Source organism: Anomaloglossus baeobatrachus, chromosome 7, assembly GCF_048569485.1.
Source record: "Anomaloglossus baeobatrachus isolate aAnoBae1 chromosome 7, aAnoBae1.hap1, whole genome shotgun sequence".
Lineage (NCBI taxonomy): Eukaryota > Metazoa > Chordata > Amphibia > Anura > Aromobatidae > Anomaloglossus > Anomaloglossus baeobatrachus.
In genome coordinates, this window is record NC_134359.1 from 78,315,124 (window position 1) to 78,342,218 (window position 27,095).

Consider the following 27,095-nt stretch of genomic DNA (forward strand, 5'->3'; position numbering starts at 1 on the left):
CTTGTCATTCTGTTCAAGTCCACTCTGACTTCGAACCAGAGGTTCTCAAGGACGCAATTCGAGACTGTCGGCTCTTTTGAAGCCGCTCTTAGTCGATCAGTAGTCCCTCCGCTGGCGGTCGACGTCGTTCTATCAGACACCAAATACAGGTGCTGGTCAGACGGTGGCGTCAATGGAAGCGATTCCTTGCCCAGTTTCTCCTGCGCCCTCTGAGACTGGATGTTGTCCGCTGTACACGCGAACTCCCTCCTTCCACGGGGTGGTGGCTTTGCCACTGACCTGGGGCTCGTTTTCAGTGGTGGTTTCGGCCACTCTGTCTCAGGGACGCTCCTTCCTGGCCCCGTCCCGGGTGATCCTCACCAGGGTGCTGGTCTTTCCGCCTTGGGAGCAGTATATCTCCACCGCGGAGCGCAGGGCGCTTGGACTCTGTCCGAATCAGCCCTCTAGATCAATGGGCTGGAAGTCAGAGCTGTATTCTAGCTCTCTAAGCCTTCACCATCTGTTGGCGGCTAGGCACATTCGAGTTCAGTCGGATAACGTGACAGCGTTTTCCTACATCAACTTCCAGAGCGGGACACTCAGCCGCCTGGCAATCTTGGCGCCTCAACATTCTTCAGTGGACAAGGGACTCCTAGTCCACCGTATCCGCAGCCCACATCCTAGATGTCAAAACTGCGAGGCAGACTATTTCTGCTGTCCAACCGTGGTCCACAATCCTCAGGTTTTGCAGTAGACACACTGGTTCATGTTTGATCCCAGCTTCGTCTCTACCTCTTGCCCAGAGCCCTGCACAAGATCAGTAAAGGGGGCCGTCGGGTCATTCTCTTACTCCAGACTGACCCAGGCAGGCTTCGTATCCGGACCTGCTCCTTCTGTCCGTTGGGTTGCCATGGCATCTTCCGGACCGTCCAGACCTTTTCTCAAAAGGTCCGTTTTTTCCGTCAGAATTCTGGATTCTCAGATTGACGGCGTAGCTATTGAGTCCTGGATCTTGGCGACTTCTGGTATCCTTCCTGAAGTCATCTCCGCTATGACTCGAGCTCCAAAGTGTCCTTGGACCTTTTTAGCCTTGCCGAACCTCCTGTCCCTTCCACAGTCCGGTCTACAGCTAGGACTATCCCTCATTAAGGGACAGGTCTCCGTTCTGTCGGTATGAGCCAGCGGCGTATCGTCCGGCTGGCTCCGGTGCGCTCCTTTAAGGGCGCGTCTCACATCATTCCGCCTTTCCGGCGGCCTATGGAGCCCTGGGACCTTAATCCGGTCCTCCCGGTTCCCGGAAACCCCCCTTTGCGCCTCTTAGGGAGGTTTCTTTGTTTCATCTTTAACAGAAAGTAGTCTTTCTAGTGGCTATAATTTCCTGCCAGGGAGTTCTGGCTGCACTCTCTCTGAGTCACCCCCTTTTTTTGGTCTTTGCATCAAGACAAGGTGGTCTCCGTCCGACTCCGGACTTTTTTCCCTAAGGTGGTTACTGCTTCCACCTTATCCGGGGCAATTTTCCTGCCTTCCTTTTGTCCGGCTCCTGTTCATCGCTTTGAGGAAGCGTTGCATATCCTGGATCTGGTGCGGGCGCCCCGGATCTATGTGTCTCGCACCGCCGTTATTAGGCGGTGCACCTCTCTCTAGTACTGACTGCTAGTCAGCGTAGCGGTCTCTCGGCATCTAAGCCGACCCTGGTTCGTTGGCTTAGGTCGGCCATGTCCGAGGCCTACAAGTGTACTCAAGTGCCTTCCCCGCCGGGGATCAGAGCACATTTGATCAGACCTGTCGGTGCCTTTTCGGCTTTCAGGCACCAGGCTACAGCTCAGTAGGTCTGTCAGACGGCAGCTCGAATTAGTCTGCATACTTTTTCGAAGCTCTATCCAAGGCATGCTCTTGCTTTGGCAGACGCGGGCTTCGGCAGACGCATCTTTCAGGCGTCTGTCGCCCATTTGTGAAGTTGGGTTTTCCTGCTTCTCAGTTGTCTGTTTATTCCCACCCATGGACTGCTTTTGAACGTCCCATGGTCTGGGTCTCCCATAGGAACGATAAAGAAAAAGAGAATTTTGTTACTTACCGTAAATTCTTTTTCTTATAGTTCCGTCATGGGAGACCCAGCACCCTCCCTATTGCCTGTTGGCAGGTTTCTTGTTCCGTGTGTCTTCACCGGCTGTTATTGTTGTAGACAGAGGTTCCGGTTCTTCCGGATTTTACTCTGTCTCTTCTTGTGGGTGGATGTCCTCCTTCAGCTTTTGCACTAAACTGGCTAGGACTGGCTAGCAGGGGGTGTATATGCTAGGAGGGAGGAGCTACACGTTTTGAGTGTAGTAACTTTGTGTGTCCTCCGGAGGCAGTAGCTATACACCCATGGTCTGGGTCTCCCATGACGGAACTATAAGAAAAAGAATTTACGGTAAGTAACAAAATTCTCTTTATATATATATATATATATATATATATATATACACACACACACAGCTCTGGCAAAAATTAAGAGACCACTGCAAAATTGTCATTTTTTCTGATTTTTCTCTTTATATTTTAAAGTAAAATGTAAATTGTTATTTTATTCTATTAACTACTGACAACATGTCTCCGAATTTCCAAGCAATACATTTTTTATTTATTTTCTGAAAATACTAGTTTATAGAATAAAAGAGCAATTTATATTTTACTCAAAAACATAAAGAGAACAATCAGAAAAACTGAAAATATTGCAGTGGTTTTTTGAATTTCTGCCAGAGCTATATAATATATATAAATATAAATATATATATATATATATATATATATATATATATATATATAATATATATACATTTTATTTATATATACTGTATGTACACAGTATATAGTTGCATAAAAATAAATAACTAATTTAAAAAATGACGTAGCGCTCCGCGGTATTTTTGATTCTCAGAGCAGATAAAGTAGACGGCTACAGGCGGCCACCCCCATCTGCCTCACTTTACCTGACTGGCAACCAAAATATAGGGAAGCCCATTAATTTATTTTTATTTAAAAAAATTATTTAAAAAAAATGCGTGGGCTCCCGCTGTATTTTGATCGCCAGTCAGGTAAAGCCAGGCAGCTGGGGCCTGGGATTCTCGGCCACCCGCAGCCGCCCATGGAAATGGCGCATTGTTTCTTAGCGCCATTTCCAGGCACTTTACCCGGCTCGTCCAGTGGGCCGGATAGCGGTGGCACGCTGGGTAACAAAGGGGTTAATACCAGCTTTGTATTCTCAGATGGTACTAAGTCCGAAATTCATGGTGTCACGCCAAATTAGACATGGCCACCATGAATTTTTAGTAAACAGTAAAAAAAACAGAACACGGAGAAATTTTTTTTTATTAGAAATAAAACAAAAAAAAACCCTTAGAGACTCCTTATTTATTTTAAAAAAAATCCTTAGTCCAACATAATCCACAGGTAGAGCCATGTCAGCTTCATCACTCTGTACAGACACAGTCTATACACAGTGAGAAGCACAGAGAGCCAAGTCAGCTTTGCTACATCGATTGTACAGAGTGAGATGCAGCCTGTCAGTGAGGGGAGGATTGCACTTGTGTCTCGCATGGGCATCACCCCGCAGTGACAGGTCTCAGGACAGAAGCACTTCAGCTGCATGGTAACATACGCAGCTGACCGCTCCTGTGGGGAGATTGTGCGCTGTGATGCGACACTCGCACAGTGACAATGAAAGTTCAGTTACCAGGACCTTCGATGACGTCATAGTCATGTGACCAGTCTGAAACAATCAATATTCACACCAGACGGTCACATACTATGACGTCATTGAACGTTCTGCAACTCACTGCTGGTTACCGGCGGCACAGCAATGATCGGACTCAGAAGCAGGAGCGGCCGGGACTCTGCGGGATGCGTCGCGGGACCTGTAATGACAATGTTGTTGTCGGGATCGTGTACACGATGACTATATGATCGGTACGATCCCTGATCTTTACAGATCGGGATCGCCTATCCCTAGTTAAAAGTTAAATTTTAAGAGAGTTTCTCTGTGCTAATCTAACAAGTCATTCTGAGAAATCGGATCCCGGCATACACGCGATCTGTATACTTTGCGGTCATATACTAACACATCATAGTTTTGCTGCAGCAATTTCTGCCAGTGTCCCATTAATCTGGATCGGTCTGATAAGATTTCATGTGCTTGTCATCAAAACAACCCCATACAGATAATTGGAGCAAATTTTTACGCCCAGATATTTCTGCCGCCAATCTGCCATGTCTTATATAGACAGACATTGAGCCACTGGTCTCCAATTTTATTCAGGATGAATGAGATTTTTGTGATATTTTTAAACTTTATCAATTTTGTAACTTTTCAGTCGGAGGTTCCATGCTGTCTCCACATCTGTAGTGAAAATGTAACTGATGTCTGTTCATTTTTCTCAGGGCACAAATGGGTCTCAGCTCTGGGACACAGCATTCGCAATCCAGGCATTCTTAGAGGTAAAGTATGTTAACTACTAGCAGTTGCACTTGTGCCTCCTCACGGGTACATTTTCTTAAGATTTCATTTTTTTTTCCACTTACACTAGGTGAAAAACACAAAAAATCATGCAAGAGCCCATATTTTTTATTTCAGTTTTATAGATTTCTATATGTACTAGCTGTAGAACCCAGCACTGCCCAGGATAGTAACCAAGTGTCTCTGTCCCACTCCCCCACACTCCCTCTCCATCTTTGTCTGTCTCCTACTCCCCCTCTCACCACTGAAATCGTATTAACTGACACATGAACAGCCTTAGGCCGGAGTCACACTTGCGAGTGCCTCGTGTGTAACTCGCGCGAGTCTCGCATTGCATCACCCGGCACGGCTGCACACTCTCCTTACAGGAGCGTCTCAGCTGCATAGAGATACATGCAACCGACCTGCTCCTGTCAGGAGAGTATTCAGCCATGCCAGGTGATGCAATGAGAGACTAGCGCGAGTTACATGCGAGGCACTCGCAAGTGTGACTCCGGCCTAATACTAAGAATTTCCTTAATTTCCTATAGCAACCACTCAGAGCTCCATGACCTGTAACAAAATAGAAGCATACCTGTGATTTGTTGCTATAAACCACCTGATATATATCCAGGGTAACTGTCAAAACAGCCAGTATATTGCCTCAAACATCTAAACAGTTTCTGTGTGTGTCTTTCTGTGTGTCTCTTTCTGTGTGTCTCTTTCTGTGTGTCTCTTTCTGTGTGTCTCTTTCTGTGTGTCTCTTATGTATGTGTCTGTTTGTATGTCTTTCTGTGTATTTTTCTCTTTGAATGTCTTTCTGTGTGTCTCTGTGTGTGTCTCTTTCTGTGTATGTGTCTGTTTGTATGTCTTTTTGTGTATTTGTCTCTTTGAATGTCTTTCTGTGTGTGTCTCTTTCTGTGTATGTGTCTGTTTGTATGTCTTTCTGTGTGTCTCTTTCTGTGTGTCTCTTTATCTGTCCATAATAGGAGTCTATAATAACAGATCCGTTCCCAGCTCCATTGACTTGAATGTAAGCAGGTTTTTTTGACGAATAACTGTAAAGCGCGGGGTTAAATTTTCCCCTCAAAACATAGTCTATAACATTTCCTGAGTCAATTGAGGTGGCTGTGCAAAATTTTGTGATTTATAAATGCAACGGATATACACATACATACACTCAGCTTTATACATATTACATATATACAGTATATATAGTGTATTGCATATATTTTTAGATTTTTTTTTGCTCTCTTTTTACAGGCTGGAGCACACAAGAAAAAGCAGTTTGAGAAAACTTTAGAGAAGGCACATGAATTTCTTCGTATTACACAGGTGCAGTTTTGTAAAACCTTAAGGGGAGCTGTAAGCTGTGTGAATGCTATGTACACCTTTAAACACTTTTTTTTTTAGAATTACTATTTCATTTGATATTCTTTTACAAATAATAGAGTCTTCCAGTTTTTGGGTTTTTTATAAAAATGTTCTGCATTTTGATTCATAGAGCTTGCAGGTAATGCTGCAGTGAAGGCTGCTTGAGGTCATTTTGCCACAATTCCCTTGGATGATCTGATATATCTCGACACTAACCTCAGATGAAATATGACAGAACACAAATAAAGTGAACATAAATTAAGAATTTGAACTTCGATTAGCTGCAATGGAGGTCAAGGATCTTGTCTGTTGGAATAAAGAAAGAATGTTATTGAGCAGCCTGCACTGCCCTATACAACGTGCAAGCTCTACAAGCTAATCTGTAGTACATTTTTCATAACAAAGAGCTACAACTCTTTTTTATCTTTCTTTTTTTTAAGAAGTACATGCATTGCTCTACTCAATAATGTTCATAGCCCTTACGCTTTTCTGTAAAAAAAAGAATATCTGGTAAACTTTTTAAATATTATACTTAAAATACTTTGTAGTCTCTTTTTAAATTGGTGTCACAGCCAGTTTTTGCCTTTTATTACAGAACTTTTTTATTTTTACTTTTTTTATTATTGTAGTGGTTCACAAGTTACAAGTTTTGTTTTTGTGGGGTTTTTTTTAACTTTTTTGGGGGGGGTTGGCATAGTTATATGAGGGCTTTTAGGGGGATCAGTTTGTTTGACAGTTGACAGTGGCATCAATTTTGGATACATTTAACTTACATATAAACTTTTATTACCCTTTAAAAAAAAAGGAAAAATAAACAAAACAGCAATCCTGCAACTTTTTTTTTTTTCTTCTTACATTTGGTACACAAATAAAACGTGTTAGGCTAGGTTCACATTTCCGTTGTTTTGTATCAGTCACATGCGTTGCTTGACGCTTGTGACTGATGCGTTGTACAACGGATAACAAGTTTTGGAAGTGAAAGCAGATTCCGTTATAAAACAAAAGACAGAGAGAACGATCAGCTGATCTCTCTCATTAGCCGGCCGCCGCTTTTGAGAGCTAACAGTTGATCTCCCGGTGGCCGGCTTTTGTGAACGATCAGCTGATCGTTCTCATTAGCTGGTGGCCGGGAGATCAGCTGATCGCTCACAGAAGCCGGCCGCCGGGTGATCAGCTGATCGCTCACAGAAGGCGCCCGCCGGGTGATCAGCTGATCGCTCACAGAAGCCGGCCGCCGGGTGATCAGCTGATCGCTCACAGAAGGCGCTCGCCAGGTGATCAGCTGATCGCTCACAGAAGGCAGCTGCCGGGCGATCATCTGATCGTTCGGTCGCCAAAGGAAGCGCATGCGCAGCGGAATCAAAAGGATTCCGCTGCTCAAAAAACCGTTACATGCTGTGTTCCTGCTGCAGGATGGTGAGTTGTTCCACGACTGATCAGTCGGGCGGCGGATGCAACGCAGCATCAACGGTCACAATCCACCGCTCATACAAGTCTATGGAAAACAATGGAATCTGCCAAACGGATTCCGTTGTTTACCAGAGCCACGGATTGTGACTGATGCAATTTGACAGAAATGTGAACCTAGCCTTAAGCTGCTGGGATTAAAGTTGTCTCCAGCCCCACCACATGCAGCAGGATCTCAGCTGTGTACAACTTCTCTGTCTGTGTCACCCCTAAAATCTAACTCTATGCCCTAGTGCGAAAAATTACCTGCAAGCTGGATGTATATTTAAGTCTATGAGATTTTCATTAGTTGATGCTTCACTTGTTTTAGAGTATTGTTTCCGAGCAATATCAGGCCTATCTTACTATTGGGTGACAGATCACATATTTTAGAAAGTTCTTTTAAGTCTTATCAAAGGTGTTGATTAAAGGGAATCACAGGTCACCAGGTGTTCGTTTCTCCATCTGAGAGCAGCATAATGTAGAGTCAGAGACCCTGATTCCATTCCTGTTATTTACTGAGCTGTTTGCTGTCATTTTGATAAAATCCCTATTTTCTCTGCTGCAGATCTAGCGGTTATACAGAGCTCATGAATATGCTGGACTACCTGCAGCACGCCAAGTAGACCTCTAATGATAATCTACTGCTGATTAATCAGTGATTTTATCAAAACTACACTAAGCAGCCCAGTAAGTGACACATTGCAGGAATCAGGATCTCTTCATCTACATTACACTGCGCTCAGATTAGGTGGCAAAAACCTGGAGACAGATTCCCTTTAATGAAAAGGGCAGATACCAATATAAAACAGTATATGAAGCTGCTATAAGTGCAAATCACATGCATGAAATATGATTATGATGATGATGGGCGGCACGGTGGCTCAGTGGTTAGCACTGCAGCCTTGCAGCGCTGGGGTCCTGGGTTCAAATCCCACCAAGGACACCATCTGCAAAGGAGTTTGTATGTTCTCCCCGTGTTTGCGTGGGTTTCCTCCGGGTACTCCGGTTTCCTCCCACACTCCAAAGACATACAGATAGGGACTCTAGATTGTGAGCCCCAATGGGGACAGTGTTGCAAATGTATGTAAAGCGCTGTGGAATTAATAGCGCTATATAAATGAATAAAATTATTATTATTATTATTATTATTAATGCCATTATGTTGCAGATACCCGATAACCCACCAGAGTACAAGAAATACTACAGACAGATGAACAAGGTGAATATATTATAAAGACGTTTTCATGGTTAACTAAAGTTTTGCTGAGGGGGCAGGTGTGTTTACCATAAAAATTATATTATATTTACAAACATCTTTTTGCTTATCCAGTAACTCAGCTGGGGACGATTTTAGTTTTGTCCATAATATGACATTGTGATATTTAAAGGGGTTGTCCACTACTAGGACAACCCCTTCCGATTCCTCTTGTTTCCTCCAGTTAAAATAAAAGACTCTGTATTCATCTTCCATTTCGACGTTGCCAGCAACCGCCGTTCAGGTCTCACATGACGTTGTGACATCACGCGAGCAGTGCGTCCAATCACAGCCGGCTTCTGTCTCCCCACCTTCGGATCAAATGAGTTAATCAACAGGAAGCGACGCTGCAGCTGCTACTCACTTCCTTTTGATTGCTCATTTGGTCCAAAGGCGGAGAGAGAGAAGCCGGCAGTGATTGGACGCAGTGATCGCATAATGTCACATGAACCCCAAACCGTGGTTACAGATAGCGCCGGAATGACGCCAGAACAGAAGGTGAGTACAGGGTCTTTTATTTTAACCGGGGGGAAACAAGCGGAATCAGAAGGGGCTGTCCTAGTAGTGGCAACCCCTTTAAGGTGACCTTTTATTGTGATTCAGGGCGGATTCCCATTCAGCACCCGGGACTGTTGTTGGATTGTGGCGGATTGTACTGCGGAGGGGCTGAAATCTGCAATGTTGCTCCAGGAAAACTGTTCTTTCTTATCTGAACATATTCCAAGGAGCAGATTACGGGATGCTGTTAATGTGGTAAGAAACATGCAAATATACAGTATATATGTATGTGTATATATACAGTACAGACCAAATGTTTGGACACACCTTCTCATTCAAAGAGTTTTCTTTATTTTCAGGACTAGGAAAATTGTAGATTCACATTGAAGGCATCAAAACTATGAATTAAAACGTGGAATGAAATACTTAAAAAAGTGTGAAACAACTGAAAATATGTCTTATATTCTAGGTTCTTCAAAGTAGCCACCTTTTGCTTTGGTTACTGCTTTGCACACTCTTGGCATTCTCTTGATCAGCTTCAAGAGGTAGTCACAGGAAATGGTCTTCCAACAGTCTTGAAGGAGTTCCCAGAGATGCTTATCACTTGTTGAGCCTTTTGCCTTCACTCTGCGATCCAGCTCACCCCAAACCATCTCGATTGGGTTCAGGTCTGGTGACTGTGAAGACCAGGTCATCTGGCGTAGCATCCCATCACTCTCCTTCTTAGTCAAATAGCCCTTACACAGCCTGGAGGTGTGTTTGGGGTCATTGTCTTGTTGAAAAATAAATGATGGTCCAAATAAACGCAAACCGGATGGAATAGCACGCCGCTGCAAGATGCTGTGGTAGCCATGCTGGTTCTGTATGCCTTCAATTTTGAATAAATCCCCAACAGTGTCACCAGCAAAGCACCCCCACACCATCACACCTCCTCCATGCTTCACAATGGGAATCAGGCATGTAGAGTGCATCCGTTCACCTTTTCTTTATCGTTCCTATGGGAGACCCAGACCATGGGGTGTATGCTACTGCCCCCGGAGGACACACAAAGTTACTACACTCAAAAACGTGTAGCTCCTCCCTCCTAGCATATACACCCCCTGCCAGCCAGATCTAGCCAGTTTTTTGCTTTGTGTCAGGAGGAATCACACACACACATGCATTCTCTTTGATTTTTCATTTTTTTCTAAAGATTTGGAAGAAAAGCGGGTCCACTGGACTCCCGGCATGTCCCTTCACACTCCCCTGGCGGCAGTGCTGTTAAGGTTGACTTCAGGGCAGGAGCCCTTCATGCCGCGCTCCTTCACCATCCCATGCTGGGGCTCTGGCTTGAAGTGGGAGCCAACACGGTTCTCTCTGCCTTGCAGGAGACCGGCCTCCATCCGCAGCCCTTGTGCAGGACCCTGCTGGAAGGAGCACTGGACCCCCACCCCACCAGGGACTGGACCCTGCGTCTCAAAGCTAAGTATAGAGACGTTATTCAGAGGGTCCTTTCTGCAATGTGGGGCACTTTTAATGTGGGGACAGTGATGCTTGATAATGCTGCTTTTACTGTGTTTCCGGCCGGTTCCACGGTTTTTTACTGGGAACCGCGCCGATGTTGCCTGATTCTCGGCCGCATGTATAACTCTAGGCCCCGGCTTCAGCCGCGGCCTAGTTTCGTTTTCGTTCCCCTGCATGTCAGCATGCAGGGGGACGCTGCAGAGCCGCCCACGGCCGCTCTGCACAGGGGAGGACACTCATATCTGATGAGATGATTCCCTCCCCTGTACATCTCCTGCGCCCTCCGATTCCCGCTTCTGGGTTAACCCCCGCCCCCCCCCCCTCATGGCGCCATTTTCTCAGCGTCTCAGTACTCTGGTCGGCGCTGGCTGCTCTGCAGTGCAGAGGGAGTGAATATCTGGCTGGGGGTCCAGGCTTGGAATCTGGAGGGCACACATAATAGCGGCCTGATAAGTCACAACCTCTGGTTGTGCACTTTTATTCACTCTCAGTGCATTCTGAAGGAGTTAATTCTTTATCATAGAATCTCCTCCTCAGCAGCATGTCTCACTCTAGCAGCAAGGCTGTACACTACATGTTCTGCATGTAACCTTATATGCCTGAACCGACACACTGTAACGGTTCTTATGCGGTGGATAGTGGCAAGATGCCTCAGCCGGGATTCTTCCCAGGCTGAACCTCTGTCTTGGGTATTCTAGACAGAGCCCCCACCTCTGCAGCATGTCACAGAGCGAGACTGCAGGCTGTTTTTTATGATCCACTGCAGGTAGTCTCGTACGGCTATCCCGAGCTCATAACACATGGGAGCTCATTAATGGTCCCTCCAGCTGCTGTTCGGTGGCTGACCCCCGTAGGAATCCTATTCCAGGGGTCGGCTGTCCCGGCATCTGCTGAGCATGCAGCCCCCTTCTTAGGGCGTTTTCTGCTTTGCTCAGCAAAGCTCACAAGGGACTCTCCTGGACTCAGACCCCGTCCTCCTGACAGGGAGACGCAGGGTCCCCTGTCCTCCCCGTCCCGCAGCTCCGATACGAGCTGACTCGCTGGACGAGGAGGATGTCTCTACCACGGGCTCGGACGATCCGTCCGTAGGTGACGCAGATGTGAATGATTGGATTACGTCCATTATTCTTGTACTGGACCTCCATCCGCCTGATCAGGGAAGTGTTCCCCGCTGGCAGAAATGCATCAGTATGTTTTTAACATGACGAGGAGTGTGTTCTTTCACCACTCCAGTTTTCAGCCCGCTGCGTCCAAGCCCACAGCCTATCCTGCAGACCCCACAGCGGAGTTCTGCTGCCTGTCTCCCCCTCCCATCTGAGGTGGTCAAGGAGTGTACTCATCCGCCAAGGGTAGCCACTCCGGTGTCTAGACTTTCAGCCCGGGTAGTTGTATCAGTGGCGGACGGCACCTCTATATGGATCCTACGGTACATTAATTTTGTACTGGACCTCAATCCGCCGGTGTTACCTTATCTAGGTGTACACAACGTGTGTTCCTTAACCTCTCCAGTTTTCAGGCCCCTGTGACCAGCCCAGGGTCCGCTCTGATCGCTTCCCATGAAGCGTGATTCTGAGGACTGGATTTCCCCTGTCCACCAACGGTGGTCAAGTAGTGGGCTCATTCACCTCAGGTGGCTCAGCCCGGGCCGTTATGTCAGTGCCTGATGGCTCCTCACTTACGGTTCTGCGGTCCGCCTGGTTGTCCTTTGGGCCCAGTCGGGATGGGGACGGCAGGAGCTTTGTTCCCCTCAGCTTACAGCAGTGCGGTTTTTTTTTTTTTTTTTTGTACCTTCTCTGCTTCTCTGGAGGAGATGCATCCTCTCACAGGGACTCTATGCCAAAACGGTTGCCTGAACTTACAGACTTCAGTTCTTTCATCCTATACCGGGTCTGCCATGCTGGACGACGCACGGCGGTGATCTGGGCTACCTTCCTCGCTATCCGCAGGCTTCTGTGGCTTCGGATTTGGAAGGCAGATGCCTCTATGGAGGTTTCCTGCTGGGCTCCCACTTGGTGGGACCAGTTTCCTCGGAACCAACTGAGTGAAATTAAGGAAGCTATGGCGGGAAGTGTTCTTCCTTGCCACAAACCTAAACCAGGGAACCTGTCCAGGACAGGAATCAGTCGAGGTTTCGGTGGTTTCCGTTCCTCCATCTGATCGTCCTCTAGCTCAGCCTAGGTCCATACAACCAAATAGCTCGAAGCTGCGTCTTCAGAAGGCCGCAGGAGATGCTGTCACTGAGTCAGCTTCCTCCGAGCTATTTAGCCACGCCAACAACCTCCTTGGTCGGTGGCAGGCTCTCTCCACTGGCGACGTAGGGTTCTCACACGTCTCCGTTCAGTGGGGGCGAGACTTTATCTCCCTTGGCTACAGGATGGACTTCTGTCCACCCGCCAAACAGTTTTTCTCTGTTATCTCCTCCCTGCTCCAAGGCCGCCGCCTTCTCACAGGCCGTGGCATTTCTAGCAGGCCAATGGAGTAATTGTACCGGTTCCCGTCTGGGAACGGTTCTGAGATTTTTCCCCGAAGAGGGTGGTGCCTTTCGACCTGGATCTTTAGCTTTTCAAGCATAGCCAGGTGTGGCGTTTTCACATCGATTCTTGGTTTTGTTCCGTGTGTTTTTTTCACCGGATCAATCAAGACCCCAAGGAGATTCCCTAGCAACCATCGGCATCAGAGATGCCTATCGGCAGGGGTCAATCGCAGTTTCACACCAGCGTTGACTGCGTTTTGACAATCGGAGTGGTCCAATCGTGGCTCTTCCCTTGGGGTTAGCCAAGGCCCCTCGAGTATCCTCAGTGGGGCAGCTGTGATCAGGGTCCTGCCCCCCTAGGGTTTGGCAGTGATCTTTGGCCCTGGACGGCCTTCTTGTTGGGTTTTCATCCAGTGCTGACTCTTAGCAGAGTGCTTCGTTCACTCTCGCCACTCTGACCTATCGGGTGGCTTGTCTTTCTGCCCAAGTCCACTCTGACCTCGAACCAGAGGTTCTCAGGGCGTCAATGGAAGCGGTTCCTTGCCCAGCTTTTCCTGCGTCCTCTGAGACTGGATGTTTTCCGCTGTACAAGCGAACTCACTCCTCCCACGGGGTGGTGGCTTCGCCACCGACCAGGGGCTCGTTTCAGTGGTGGCTTCGGCCACTCTGTCTCAGGGGCGCTCCTTTTCTGGCCCGTTCCGGGTGATCCTCACCAGGATGCTAGCTTATCCGCCTTGGGAGCAGTATATCTCCACCGTGGAGCGCAGGGCGCTTGGACTCTGTCCGAATCAGCCCTCTGGATCAATGTGCTGGAATTCAGGGCTGTATTTCTTGCCCTCTAAGCCTTCACCATCTGTGGGCGGCTAGGCACATTCGAGTCCAGTCGGACAACGTGACAGCGTTTTCCTACACCAGCTTCCAGGCGGGACGCTCAGCCGCCTGGCAATCATGGCGGCTCAACATCCTTCAGTGGACAAGGGAATCCTAGTCCACCGTATCCGCAGTCCACATCCTAGATGTGAAATCTACGAGGCAGGCTATTTCAGCTGTCCTACCGTGGTCCACAATCCTCAGGTTTTGCGGTAGACACACTGGTTCATGTTTGATCCCAGCTTTGTCTCTTTAGGAATTTCATCCTCTACCTCTTGTCCAGAGTCCTGCGCAAGATCGGTAAAGGGGGTCGTCGGGTCATTCTCCAGACTGACCCAAGCAGGCTTCGTACTCTGACCTGCTCCTTCTGTCCGTTGGGTTGCCTTCGCATCTTCCGGACCGTTCAGACCTTTTCTCAAGAGGTCCGTTTTTCCCCGTCAGAATTCTAGATTCTCAGAATGACGGCGTAGCTCTTGAGTCCTGGATCTTAGCGACTTCTGATATCCTTCCTGAAGTCATCTCCACTATGACTCGAGCTCCAAAGTGTCCTTTGACCTTTTTTGGCCTTGCCGACCCTCCTGTCCCTTCCACAGTCCGGTCTACAGCTAGGACTATCCCTCTTAAGGGACAGGTCTCGGCTCTGTCAGTATGTGCCAGCGGCGAATCGTCCGGCTGGCTCCGGTGCGCTCCTTTAAGGGCGCATCTCACATCATTCCGCCTTCCGGCGGCCTATGGAGACCTCGGACCTTAATCCGGTCCTCCCGGTTCCCGGAAACCCCCCTTGCGCCATCTTCGGGAGGTTTCTTTGTTGTGTCTTTCACAGAAAGTACTCTTTCTAGTGGCTATAATTTCCCGCCAGAGAGTTCTGGCTGCACTCCCTCGGAGTCACCCCCTTTTTTTGGTCTTTGCATCAAGACAAGGTGGTCTTCATCCGACTCCGGACTTTTTCCCTAAGGCGGTTACTGCTTCCACCTTATTCGGGGCAATTTTCCTGCCTTCCTTTTGTCCGGCTCCTGTTCATCGCTTAAGGAAGCGTTGCATATCCTAGATCTGGTGCGGGCGCTCCGGATCTATGTGTCTCGCACCGCCGTTATTAGGCGGTGCACCTCTCTGGTGCTGACTGTTCGTCAGCGTAGCGGTCTCTCGGCATCTAAGCCGACCCTGATCGTTGGCTGGGGCAGCCATTTCTGAGACCTACAAGTGTACTCAAGTGCCTTCCCCATCGGGAATCAGAGCACATTTAGTCAGACCTGTTGGCGCCTTTTTTTCTTGGGCTTTCAGGCACCAGGTTACGGCCCAGTAGGTCTGTCACTCTGCAGCTCGAATTAGTCTGCATACTTTTTCGAAGCACTTTCCAAGGCATGCTCATGCTTGGCAGACGTGGGCTCGGCAGACGCATTTTTCCGGCGTCTATCGCCCATTTGTGAAGTTAGGTTTGCCTGCTTCTCAGTTGTCTGGTTATTCCCACCCATGGACTGCTTTTGAACGTCCCATGGTCTGGGTCTCCCATAGGAACGATAAAGAAAAAGAGAATTTTGTTTACTTACCGTAAATTCTTTTTCTTATAGTTCCGTCATGGGAGACCCAGCACCCTCCCTATTGCCTATTGGCAAGTTTCTTGTTCCGTGTGTCTTCACCGGCTGTTATTGTTGTAGACTGAGGTTCCGGTTCTTCCGGATTTTACTCTGTCTCTTCTTGTGGGTGGATGTCCTCCTTCAGCTTTTGCACCAAACTGGCTAGATCTGGCTGGCAGGGGGTGTATATGCTAGGAGGGAGGAGCTACACGTTTTTGAGTGTAGTAACTTTGTGTGTCCTCCGGGGGCAGTAGCATACACCCCATGGTCTGGGTCTCCCATGACGGAACTATAAGAAAAAGAATTTACGGTAAGTAAACAAAATTCTCTTTTTCTTTATCGTTCCTTTGGGAGACCCAGACCATGGGTGTTTAGCTTCTGCCTCCGTAGGACACACAAAGTACTACACTTAAAAGTGTAGCTCCTCCCTCTGAGCTTATACACCCCCTGGTGAGCAGACCCAGCCAGTTTATCGCTTTGTGTTCAGGAGGCATACATCCACACATGCATTCTCATATGATTTTTTCCTTTTGGAATGAGTTTGAAGAACTGCGGGTCCACGTCTGGACCCCCGGCATGTCCCTTCTCACCCCACTGTGTCGGCGGTGTTGTAAGGTTGATTTCCTAGGCTGGAGCCTTACATGCCGTGCTCCTTCACCATCCCTCCTGGGCTCTGGCTTGAAGTGGGAGCCAGCACGGTCTCCATGCCTTGCAGGAGACCGGTCTCCATCCGCAGCCCTTCAGGACCCTGCTGGACCGGAGCGCTCGTCCCCAGGGACCTGGCCCTGCGTCTCAGCAGCTAAGTACCTGATGCGTTTATATTTGGGGGTCCCTGTGCTTTATTGTTTGGGGAGAGTGTGCTTGCTGTATTTACTGACATTTCCGGCGGGTTCTCTAGCTGTCGCCCGAGAACCGCGCCGATGGTGCCTGCGCGTCGGCCTCGCCGCTCAAATTTAGGCCCCGGCTTCGCCGGAGGCCTAGTTTCGTTTCACTGCCCTCGCATGTCACTCATGCAGAGGGACAGCGCGGCTCCTCCCGGCGGCCGTTCTGCACAAGGGAGGGACACTCCCCACTGCTGTGCGTGTCTCCTCCCCTGTAGGTCTCTATGGCCCTCCAGATCCCGCTCTTCATGCAGGTCCCGCCCCGTCTCTTCGCTCCGGCGGCCATTTTCTCAGAGTTCACTCAGCGCTGGTCTGCGTTCTGCATCCCTGCTGAGGTGCTGTGTTTGGGGGGTCCGAGCTCCGGGATCTGGAGGGCACACAACACCGCTCTGCACAGTACATCGGTCTGGTAAGCCACAACCGGCTCTGGTTGTGGACCTCTGTATATACTCTCTGGGGTTCATTCTCTGGCAGAGCCCCCACTCCAGCAGCATGTCTCACACAAGGAGCAAGGCTCCAAAGCTTTACTCTGTATGCGCTGCATGTAAGCTCCTGCTGCCTGAACCGAGCACCTATCCACATTGTGATGCCTGCTCTACCTTGGCGGTGCCACAGCCTGGTCTCTCAGGCTGCTCCTGCTCCTGTGGCTGAGCCCCCGGCTTGGGTAGAATCCTTTTCTAGGTCTATCTCCCAGTCTTTTGCTGAGTCCATGGGACTTCTGTCCAGGACTTTGCTGAATATGCATCAGCTCCCCTCACAGGGTGCCTCTGCTGCTAGGGCTCTCTCAGGACCGGAGCTCACAGAGGATTCATCATCAGGTCCCAGACCCCGTCCTCCTAAGAAGAGACATAGGGTTCCCTCTCCCTCCTCCTCCCCCGGCTCTGATTCAAGAGTGGACTCGCAGGATGAGGAGGATGCCTTTACAGGGGGCTCGGAGGCTAACTCCATGTACCCCATTGATCTGTCCGAAAGTGACTCAGATGTTAGTGACTTGATTGCTTCCATTAACTCTGTACTGGATCTCAATCCGCCAGTATCAGAGGAGCAACCCTCTCTGGCAGAAAAGCACCAGTTTACCTCGCCTAAGAGGGCAAAGAGTGTGTTCTTTAACCACTCCAGTTTTCAGGCCGCTGTGTCCAAGCCCAGGGCCTGTCCTGACAAACGCTTCCCGAAGCGTGGTTCTGATGACCGTTTTCCCTTTCCACCTGAGGTGGTCAAGGAGTGGGCTCAGTCCCCAAAGGTAGACCCCCCGGTGTCTAGGCTCTCAGCCCGGACCGTTGTGTCAGTGGCTGACGGCACCTCCCTTAAGGATTCCACTGACCGCCAGATTGACCTTCTGGCCAAATCCGTATATGAAGCGGCGGGGGCCTCGTTTTCCCCGACTTTTGCAGCAGTGTGGGCTCTCAAAGCCATCTCTGCTTCTCTAGAGGAGATGCATTCCCTCACCAGGGACTCTATGCCCGAAATGGTTACCTTGACTTCCCAAGCTTCAGCTTTTTCATCCTATGCCATGTCTGCCATGCTGGAGGCTTCTCACCGCACTGCGGTGGCTTCGGCTAATTCCCTCGCTATCCGCAGGATCTTGTGGCTTCGAGAGTGGAAGGCAGATGCTTCTTCAAAGAAGTACCTTGCTGGGCTCCCTTTTGCTGGGTCCCGGCTGTTCGGAGAACAGCTGGATGAAATTATTAAGGAAGCTACTGGCGGGAAGAGTACTTCCATGCCACAAACCAAAGCCAGGAAACCTACCCAGGGTAGGAATCAATCGAGGTTTCGCTCCTTTCGTTCCTCCAACTGGTCGTCCTCTAAGCCCTCAGCCTCGTCCACTAACTCAGCCAAGGACCAGAAATCCAACTGGCACCCAAAAGCGCGTCCGCAGAAGACCGCAGGAGGTGCTGCCACTAAGGCAGCCTCCTCGTGACTATCTGCCCGCTCCAGCAACGTCCTTAGTCGGTGGCAGGCTCTCCCACTTTGGCGACGCTTGGTTTCAACACGTCTCCGATCAGTGGGTAAGAGATATCATCTCCCACGGCTACAGGATAGAATTCTCTTCCAGACCGCCAAACAGATTTTTTCTCTCAACCCCCCCCTGCTCCAAGGCCGCCGCCTTCTCACAGGCCGTGGCATCCTTGCAGGCCAACGGAGTAATTGTACCGGTTCCCGCCCGGGAACGGTTCAGAGGTTTCTACTCAAATCTCTTCCTAGTCCCCAAAAAGGACGGTACATTCCGGCCCATCCTGGACCTCAAGCTTCTCAACAAGCATGTTCAGGTACGGCACTTTCGCATGGAGTCTCTGCGATCAGTCATTGCCTCAATGACCCAAGGGGATTTCCTGGCGTCCATCGACATCAGAGATGCCTATCTGCATGTGCCAATTGCAGTTTCACACCAGCGTTGGCTACGTTTTGCAATCGGAGAAGATCATTTCCAATTTGTGGCTCTCCCCTTCGGGTTGGCCACAGCCCCTCGGGTATTCACCAAGATCATGGCTGCAGTGATTGCGGTTCTGCACCTACAGGGGTTGGCAGTGATTCCTTACCTGGACGACCTTCTAGTCAAGGCTTCATCCAGCGCAGACTGTCAGCGGAGTGTCTCGCTCACTCTCGCCACTCTAGCCCAATTCGGGTGGCTGGTCAATCTGCCCAAATCCACTCTGACTCCGACCCAGAGTCTCACGTACCTAGGGATGCAGTTCGAGACTTTGCCGGCACTTGTGAAGTTGCCCTTAGTCAAACAGCAGTCCCTCCAACTGGCAGTGCGCTCTCTGCTGAGGCCCCGCCGTTATTCCCTCAGGCGTCTGATGCAGGTGCTGGGTCAAATGGTGGCGTCAATGGAAGCTGTCCCCCTTGCCCAGTTCCATCTGCGCCCCCTGCAGCTGGACATTCTCCGCTGTTGGGACAAGCGGCCTTCCTCCTTACACAGGTTAGTGGCTCTGTCGCCACAGACCAGGAGCTCTCTTCAGTGGTAGCTTCGTCCCCTCTCTCTGTCCCAGGGGCGCTCCTTCCTGGCCCCGTCCTGGGTGATCCTCACCACGGATGCCAGTCTATCCGGCTGGGGAGCGGTATGTCTCCACCACAGAGCGCAGGGCACTTGGACTCCGTCCGAGTCAGCCCTTTCAATCAATGTGCTGGAGACCAGAGCCATGCTTCTAGCTCTCCTAGCTTTTCACCACCTGTTGGCGGGCAGGCACATTCGAGTCCAGTCAGACAACGCGACAGCGGTTGCCTACATCAATCACCAAGGCGGGACACGCAGCCGCCTGGCAATGTTGGAGGTACAACGCATCCTTCAATGGGTGGAGGACTCCAAGTCCACCATATCCGCAGTCCACATCCCAGGCGTGGAAAACTGGGAGGCAGATTATCTCAGCCGTCAAACCGTGGACGGTGGCGAGTGGTCCCTGCACCCGGCGGTGTTCCAGTCAATCTGCAGCAAATGGGGCACTCCGGACGTGGACCTAATGGCATCCCGTCACAACAACAAAGTTCCTGTTTACGTGGCTCGCTCCCACGATCCTCAGGCATTCGCCGCGGACGCTCTGGTTCAAGACTGGTCCCAGTTTCGTCTGTCCTACGTGTTTCCCCCTCTAGCTCTCTTGCCCAGAGTCCTGCGCAAGATCAGAATGGAGGGCCGTCGTGTCATCCTCATTGCACCGGACTGGCCCAGGCGAGCTTGGTATCCAGACCTGCTCCATCTGTCCGTAGAGATGCCGTGGCATCTCCCGGACCGTCCAGACCTGCTCTCGCAAGGTCCGTTTTTCCGCCCGAATTCTGCGGCTCTCAAATTGACGGCGTGGCTCTTGAGTCCTGGATTTTGACGGTTTCTGGTATTCCTCCTGAAGTCATCTCCACTATGACTCGGGCCCGTAAGTCTTCCACCGCTAAGATCTATCACAGGACTTGGAGAATTTTCCTGTCCTGGTGTCCCTCTACCGACCATCCTCCTTGGCCTTTCTCCTTGCCGACCCTTCTGTCTTTTCTACAGTCCGGTCTGCAGCTAGGACTGTCCCTCAACTCTCTCAAGGGACAAGTCTCAGCTCTGTCTGTTCTTTTCCAGCGGCGTCTCGCTCGGCTGGCTCAGGTCCGCACCTTCATGCAGGGCGCGTCTCACATCATTCCGCCTTACTGGCGGCCCTTGGATCCCTGGGACCTTAATTTGGTTCTCACGGTTTTGCAGAAACCCCCCTTTGAGCCTCTTAGGGAAGTTTCCTTGTATCGTCTTTCACAGAAAGTGGCCTTTCTGGTGGCCATAACTTCCCTCAGGAGAGTCTCTGATTTGGCTGCGTTCTCTTCGGAGTCACCTTTTTTGGTTTTTCATCAAGACAAGGTGGTTCTCCGTCCGACTCCGGACTTTCTTGCTAAGGTGGTCTCTCCTTTCCACCTTAACCAGGACATTACCCTACCTTCCTTTTGTCCGGCTCCTGTTCATCGCGTTGAAAAAGCGCTGCATACTCTGGATCTGGTGCGTGCTCTCCGGATCTATGTGTCTCGCACCGCTGCACTTAGGCGGTACACTTCTCTTTTTGTGCTAACCACAGGTCGGCGCAAGGGCCTCTCTGCTTCTAAGCCGACCTTAGCCCGTTGGATTAGATCGACCATTCGGACGCCTACCAGAGTACTCAGGTGCCTCCCCCGCCGGGGATCAAGGCACATTCGACCAGAGCTGTCGGTGCCTCTTGGGCTTTTAGGCACCAGGCTACGACTCAACAAGTCTGTCAGGCTGCCACTTGGACTAGCCTGCATACCTTTTCGAAGCACTACCAAGTGCATGCTCATGCTTCGGGAGATGCGAGTTTGGGCAGACGCATCCTTCAGGCGGCTGTCGCCCATTTGTGAAGTTAGGTTCTGCCTACTTCTTAGTTTATTCTGTTTATATCCCACCCAGGGACTGCTTTGGAACGTCCCATGGTCCGGGTCTCCCAAAGGAACGATAAAGAAAAAGAGAATTTTGTTTACTTACCGTAAATTCTTTTTCTTATAGTTCCGTATTGGGAGACCCAGCACCCTCCCTGTTGCCTGTTGGCAATTTTCTTGTTCCGCGTGTCCTCATCGGCTGTTGTCGTGGACAGAGTCTCCGGTTGTTCCGGCTCTTGCTCTGTTCTACTTGTGGGTGGCTATTCTCCTTCAGCTTTTGCACTAAACTGGCTGGGTCTGCTCACCAGGGGGTGTATAAGCTCAGAGGGAGGAGCTACACTTTTAAGTGTAGTACTTTGTGTGTCCTCCGGAGGCAGAAGCGAAACACCCATGGTCTGGGTCTCCCAATACGGAACTATAAGAAAAAGAATTTACGGTAAGTAAACAAAATTCTCTTTTTCTACAAAGACACAGTGGTTGGATCCAAAGATCTCACATTTGGACTCATCAGACCAATGCACAGATTTCCACTGGTCTAATGTCCATTCCTTGTGTTCTTTAGCCCAAACAAGTCTCTTCTGCTTGTTGCCTGTCCTTAGCAGGGGTTTCCTAGCAGCTATTTTACCATGAAGGCCTGCTCCACAAAGTCTCCTCTAAACAGTTGTTCTACAGATGAGAAGTTGTGTCCAAGCTTTTGGTCTGTATTATATATATATATATATATATATATATATACATACATACATACATACATACATACATACATACATACATATACACACACACACACACAGTGTGTGTGACAGTTAATCATGCTTTCTGCTGTACCTTAATAATTGCGAGTTGTTGTAGCTACTTAGTATGAAGAATTCTGATGGGGGATTTGCCACTTATGAAACCAAACGTGGTGGGCGCTTGTTGGAAAGGCTTAATCCATCCGAAGTGTTCGGTACGTACATAGTATTGTAATATAATGAATACCTGATGAGAAACTACATTCAATGCAACATGATCCCTAATGCTTTCATTTACTGCAGGAGATATTATGATTGACTACACCTATGTAGAGTGCACATCTGCTGTAATGCAGGCCTTGAAACATTACCAAGCATGGGACCCGGACTACAGAGCACATGAAATCAGGTATTTTGTCATGCGTTCTTGTTCATAGCCAACTTTACATACGCTCAATGTTCATGAAATGATGTACTGTATATATATTTTCCTTTCACCTTCATAACAAACTAATTTAGGCCACCTTCACACGCACGTGCCTCCGGTACGTGCTAGGTCTGTTCCCGCATGTACTGGAGACACGGGCACACGTATACCCATTAAAATCAATGGGTATATGTGCACGCACGTGTTCAGCCATTGGCCCGTGCCTCCGTGTGGAGCAGACGTGAGCCCATGTGCTCTATATGGAGGCATGTCCGTTTTTCTCCGGCAGCACGGGTGTCACGCGGCTCGCACCCGTACCACACGGATGTAGTGTGGATGCGGTCCCACGTGACACGCGCTGGAGAAACACACGTGTCATTGTAAAAATAAATAAAAACACAAACTCACCTCCACCAGCCCTGCAGTCTCTGCCGCGGCTGTCACCTGCATCTGTCCCCCAGTGAATTTGAACAACGCATATTCTTCACTGGGGGCCGGAAGTAGCGTCAGCGGGGCGTGGCCTGTGCCAGACACTGTCATTCAGCACCACAGACAGCACCGGAAGAAACAGGTAAGGCGGGACTTTCCGTTCTCCGTGTGTTATTACTTATAACACACGGAGAACACGCATGTACCACAAACACAGCACACGGAGAGCAAACCACCCCTTTAATACGTCCGTGAAAAAAACGGTTCTTTTTTTCACGTGCGTGTGAAGGGAGCCTTAAAGGGGTTGTGCAGTCAGAAGATACTGATGACCTATCCTGTTAATTAGGAGCTGTGCTGCAGTACCTGGCAGTATCTGCTACACTTTGAATGAAGCTTAAAACAGCGATCGAGTGTTTGTAGGGTGTATGTTCACCACCGTTCTGATATTGTTGACTTATCCAAAATAAGAGCTCATTCACATGTCCGGGCAATTTGGTCTGATGTCGGATCACGATGCACGGACTCGCCATGGCTCTCTGACACGAGCGTGACCACTTAATATATTTATATGACGCTGTCACACTCGAGTTGGGAGACGCATGGCCAGTCCATTCATTATAATCCATCATGAGCCCAAATTGCACAGACATGTGAAAGAACGCTAAAAGTCATCAGTATCTTAGGACCAGACTACCCCTTTAAGGATTCTCCATCTTAAAGTAACTTAGAATAATACATTATAAATGCATTTCAGCTTGTAATTGATCTACCGCTAGTATTATCACTGCACTGCCAATATTAGGATTGTGATACTGCATTTACAATATTGTATTTAGTGGCCCTTGTTCGCTTTCCCGTAGGGAAATCAGAGGGCCCTCATAGTGAAACTCCAGTATGCGACTACACCGATATGATTTGGACTTTTTCTTTTTCTTTTTTTGCTCCACTTAGGGAAACTCTCAAACAAGGCCTAGATTACTGCCGAAGAGTTCAGCGAAAGGACGGATCCTGGGAAGGGTAAGTATAAAAGAACCGAGTAATAATTGGATTTTCTACCTTTCTTGTAGAATACATTATGGAACACAGCACCATAGGTATAAGATCTGCCACTAAGAGGATGAAATATATCTTGGAATCCGACTCTACAAAAGTTAGGCCTTGTGCGCACTAAAAAATGGAATTTTCTTAAGAAAATTCCGCAGGTACTGAAAGATTTCCGCACCCGCGGGAAAAAAACACAAAAGAACGCACAGAAATCCGCATGCGTTTTGGTGCGGTTTTGGTGCGGTTTTTCTGCGGGTTGGTACATGTGTTTTAATGCATTCAATGCAATAAAGCACATTGAAAAAAAAAAAAAGGTAATTTCCTTCTGAGATAGATAGATAATGGATAGATAAATAGATAGATGGATAGATAATCAATAGATAGAGAGATCGATAGATAATCAATAGATAGATAGATAGATAGATAATCAATAGATAGAGGACAAATCAATCAATAGAGTCCCTGTGACAGCAGTTCTCCCGAGCGGTAGTGTGTTCACATTACCGACCGTGTGAAATGACCTGTAGTTACCTCTCTGCAGTCTCTTTACGAGGCTGCATGGAGTATGTGTCAGTCGCGGCTGGATGCAAGTGTCGTGGGACGTGCGTGGATTATGCCATAGCTGTGTGTTGGGGGTGTAATAAAGTGGTGAAAGAGGGGCTTTTTTGTTATTTTATTTAAAATAAAGGATTTTTCAGTGTGTGTGTTTTTTTTTACTTTACTTACGGGTTAATCATGTAAGCTGTCTCATAGACGCTGCCATGATTAAGATGTGACTTAGTGGCAGCGATATGCTGCCATTAACTCGTTATTACCCCGAATTGCCACCGCATCACGGCAATCGGGAAGAGCCAGGGACACTCCGGGACTGTCGCATAATGGATGCGACAGTCCCTGGGCAGCTGCGGGCTGATATTCTGGGCTGCGGGAGGAGGGGGGCATTAACCCTGGCCCTCGCCCTCCCCAGCCTGAGAATACCGGGCCGCCGCTGTGTGTTTACCTCGGCTGGACGGTAAAAATACAGCGGAGTCCACGTTTTTTTTTTTGTTTGTTTTTTATTGTTATATGTACCTTTAATTTCTATGTGTATTCTATATGTCTGTGTCTGTGTGTGCGTGTGATGTGTGTGTGTTTACTCTGCTCCGCTTCCTCTTCCTGTCATAATGACATCACTTCCCTGCAACATGCAGGGCAATGATGAACATTATGTCCCGAAAACGCAAAATACTGCAGGGAATAACGCAGAAAAACGCAATGAACCGCACAGAATTTGCTGCCTGCGTTATTCCCTGCGGGATTTCACGATTACATTACAGTCAATGGAGTGAAATCCCACAGCTACCTGCGGAAAAGAAGTGACATGCAATTGTTTTTGCTGCGGGATTCCCGCAGCAAAACATGCAGCTGTCAAAATCCGCATAGTGCGCACTGCATTTTTTTTCCCATAGGATTTGCTGGTGAATCACTGCAGAGATGTTATGAACATTTTCTGCAGCGAAACATGCGCGGCAAAAAACGGCAAGTGCGCACAGGGCCTTAAACGTCTTTATTCTTTACAGTGTGAAACAAACTGAACACACCAATTTCCCTGCTGGCCCAAACTACGCGTTTCAGATGTCAAGCATCCTCAGTCATGTTATCATGATTGTAAAGAATAAAGATGTTTAACATTTGTAGAGACGGATTCCAAGATTTATTTCACTTCAGCACGTAGAGCGTATCCGAGCTCCAAATTAAGAAACATGGACTAAAGCGGTGAGCTGGAAGCATTTCTTATGTTCTTATACGAAGAGGATGACCCTAGGATGAAAAAGTGTTTGCTCTGTTGGTGGTCTATGCCTTCTCAAACACTAGGCAGCTTAGCTTTGTGCCAAAGGCAGTAAGAGGGGGGGGGAACCCAGAATTGGCATGATCTAAACCCAGGGAAGACAAGCATGCAAAGTAAAGAAATAAGAATAGGGTAGCACTTGTGTGGCCGTATATATTCAACAAGAAAGGGATTTTACAATAAGTGAACCGTTAAGAGCCCTGAAAAAAGGTGTAGAGGCCAGTCCTGAGCACTGTAGATCATTGATATGCCCTCCACATGGGCCCATTGAAGAATAAAAGGCATGGAGAACAGCATGTACTTTGAATGTCTCTGAGGTAGATAAGCTGGGGCCATGATCAATACTGTACAGTTTGATAATAAGAGTAATTCATGGATGAGAAAAAAAAATTGAGTTTCTTGGATGAGACAATATGCAGCCCAGTTGTTTGTCCTGGGGATGTGACCTGGGAAATATTGGACCCAGTGACTCCACCTAATGGAGAACCCTGGCAGCTACCGACGTGTCAAAGAAGCTCCCAGTTACCTGCCTGATGTGTGAGCAAAATACCGGTTGATTCTGAAGAGGAAAAGCTAGAGGTGGAAAGTTAGAAAAAAGGTAAATAGAGGAAATTCAGCTCACCCCTCTTCACTCCTGATGACACCTCCAGCGCACGGAAACACCCTGACCCGGGTGAGAAATCACATGGAGAAAGCTTTTTTAGGAAAAAGCTCCTCTGTCCTACTTGCCTGTGTTCATCTTTTTTGTATTTATGATGGATGATTTTAAGGATTAAATAAAAGAATCTATTTTATTCTAACATTCTCCTGGAGACGCTGGAATTTTTCATTTCTCCAAAGTTAGAAAAAAGACTTACAATTCCAGAAGAACAAACTGGAGGTGAGACTACTTTACTGTACAGTCATGGACAAAGGTTTTGAGAATGACACCAAAATTATATTTTCACATGATCTGTTGCCCTCTGGTTTTTAATTGTGTTTGTCTGATGTTTACATCACATACAGAAATATAATTGCAATCATATTATGAGTACCAAAAGGTTATATTGACAGTTAGAATGAGTTAATGCAGCAAGTCAATAATTGCAGTGTTGCCCCTTCTTCTTCAGGACCTCTGCAATTCTCCCTGGCATGCTCTCAATCAACTTCTGGACCAAATCCTGACTGATAGCTGTCCATTCTTGCATAAGCAATGCTTGCATTTTGCCAGAATTTGTTGGTTTTTGTTTGTCCACTGTCCACCCGTCTCTTGATGATTGCCCACAAGTTCTCAATGGGATTAAGATCTGGGGAGTTTCCAGGCCATGGACCCAAAATCTCTATGTTTTGTTCCATGAGTCATTTAGTGATCACCTTTGCTTTATGGCAAGGTGCTCCATCATGCTGGAAAAGGCATTGTTGGGCGCCAAACTGCTCTTGGACAGTTGGGAGAAGTTGCTCTTGGAGGACATTCTG

The 27,095-nt window shown here is 48.4% G+C and overlaps 1 protein-coding gene across 1 annotated transcript in view; it reads left to right on the forward strand.

Moving 5' to 3' along the window:
* LOC142245103 (lanosterol synthase-like) overlaps positions 1-27,095 on the forward strand; it is a 106,985-nt gene that overhangs the window by 64,301 nt on the left and 15,589 nt on the right. Inside the window, exons 12-18 of the mRNA XM_075317433.1 lie at positions 4,396-4,452; positions 5,714-5,785; positions 8,442-8,492; positions 9,132-9,281; positions 22,031-22,127; positions 22,216-22,321; positions 23,720-23,785. Coding sequence (XP_075173548.1) covers positions 4,396-4,452; positions 5,714-5,785; positions 8,442-8,492; positions 9,132-9,281; positions 22,031-22,127; positions 22,216-22,321; positions 23,720-23,785 — 599 coding nt within the window. The remainder of the gene's footprint in view (positions 1-4,395; positions 4,453-5,713; positions 5,786-8,441; positions 8,493-9,131; positions 9,282-22,030; positions 22,128-22,215; positions 22,322-23,719; positions 23,786-27,095) is intronic.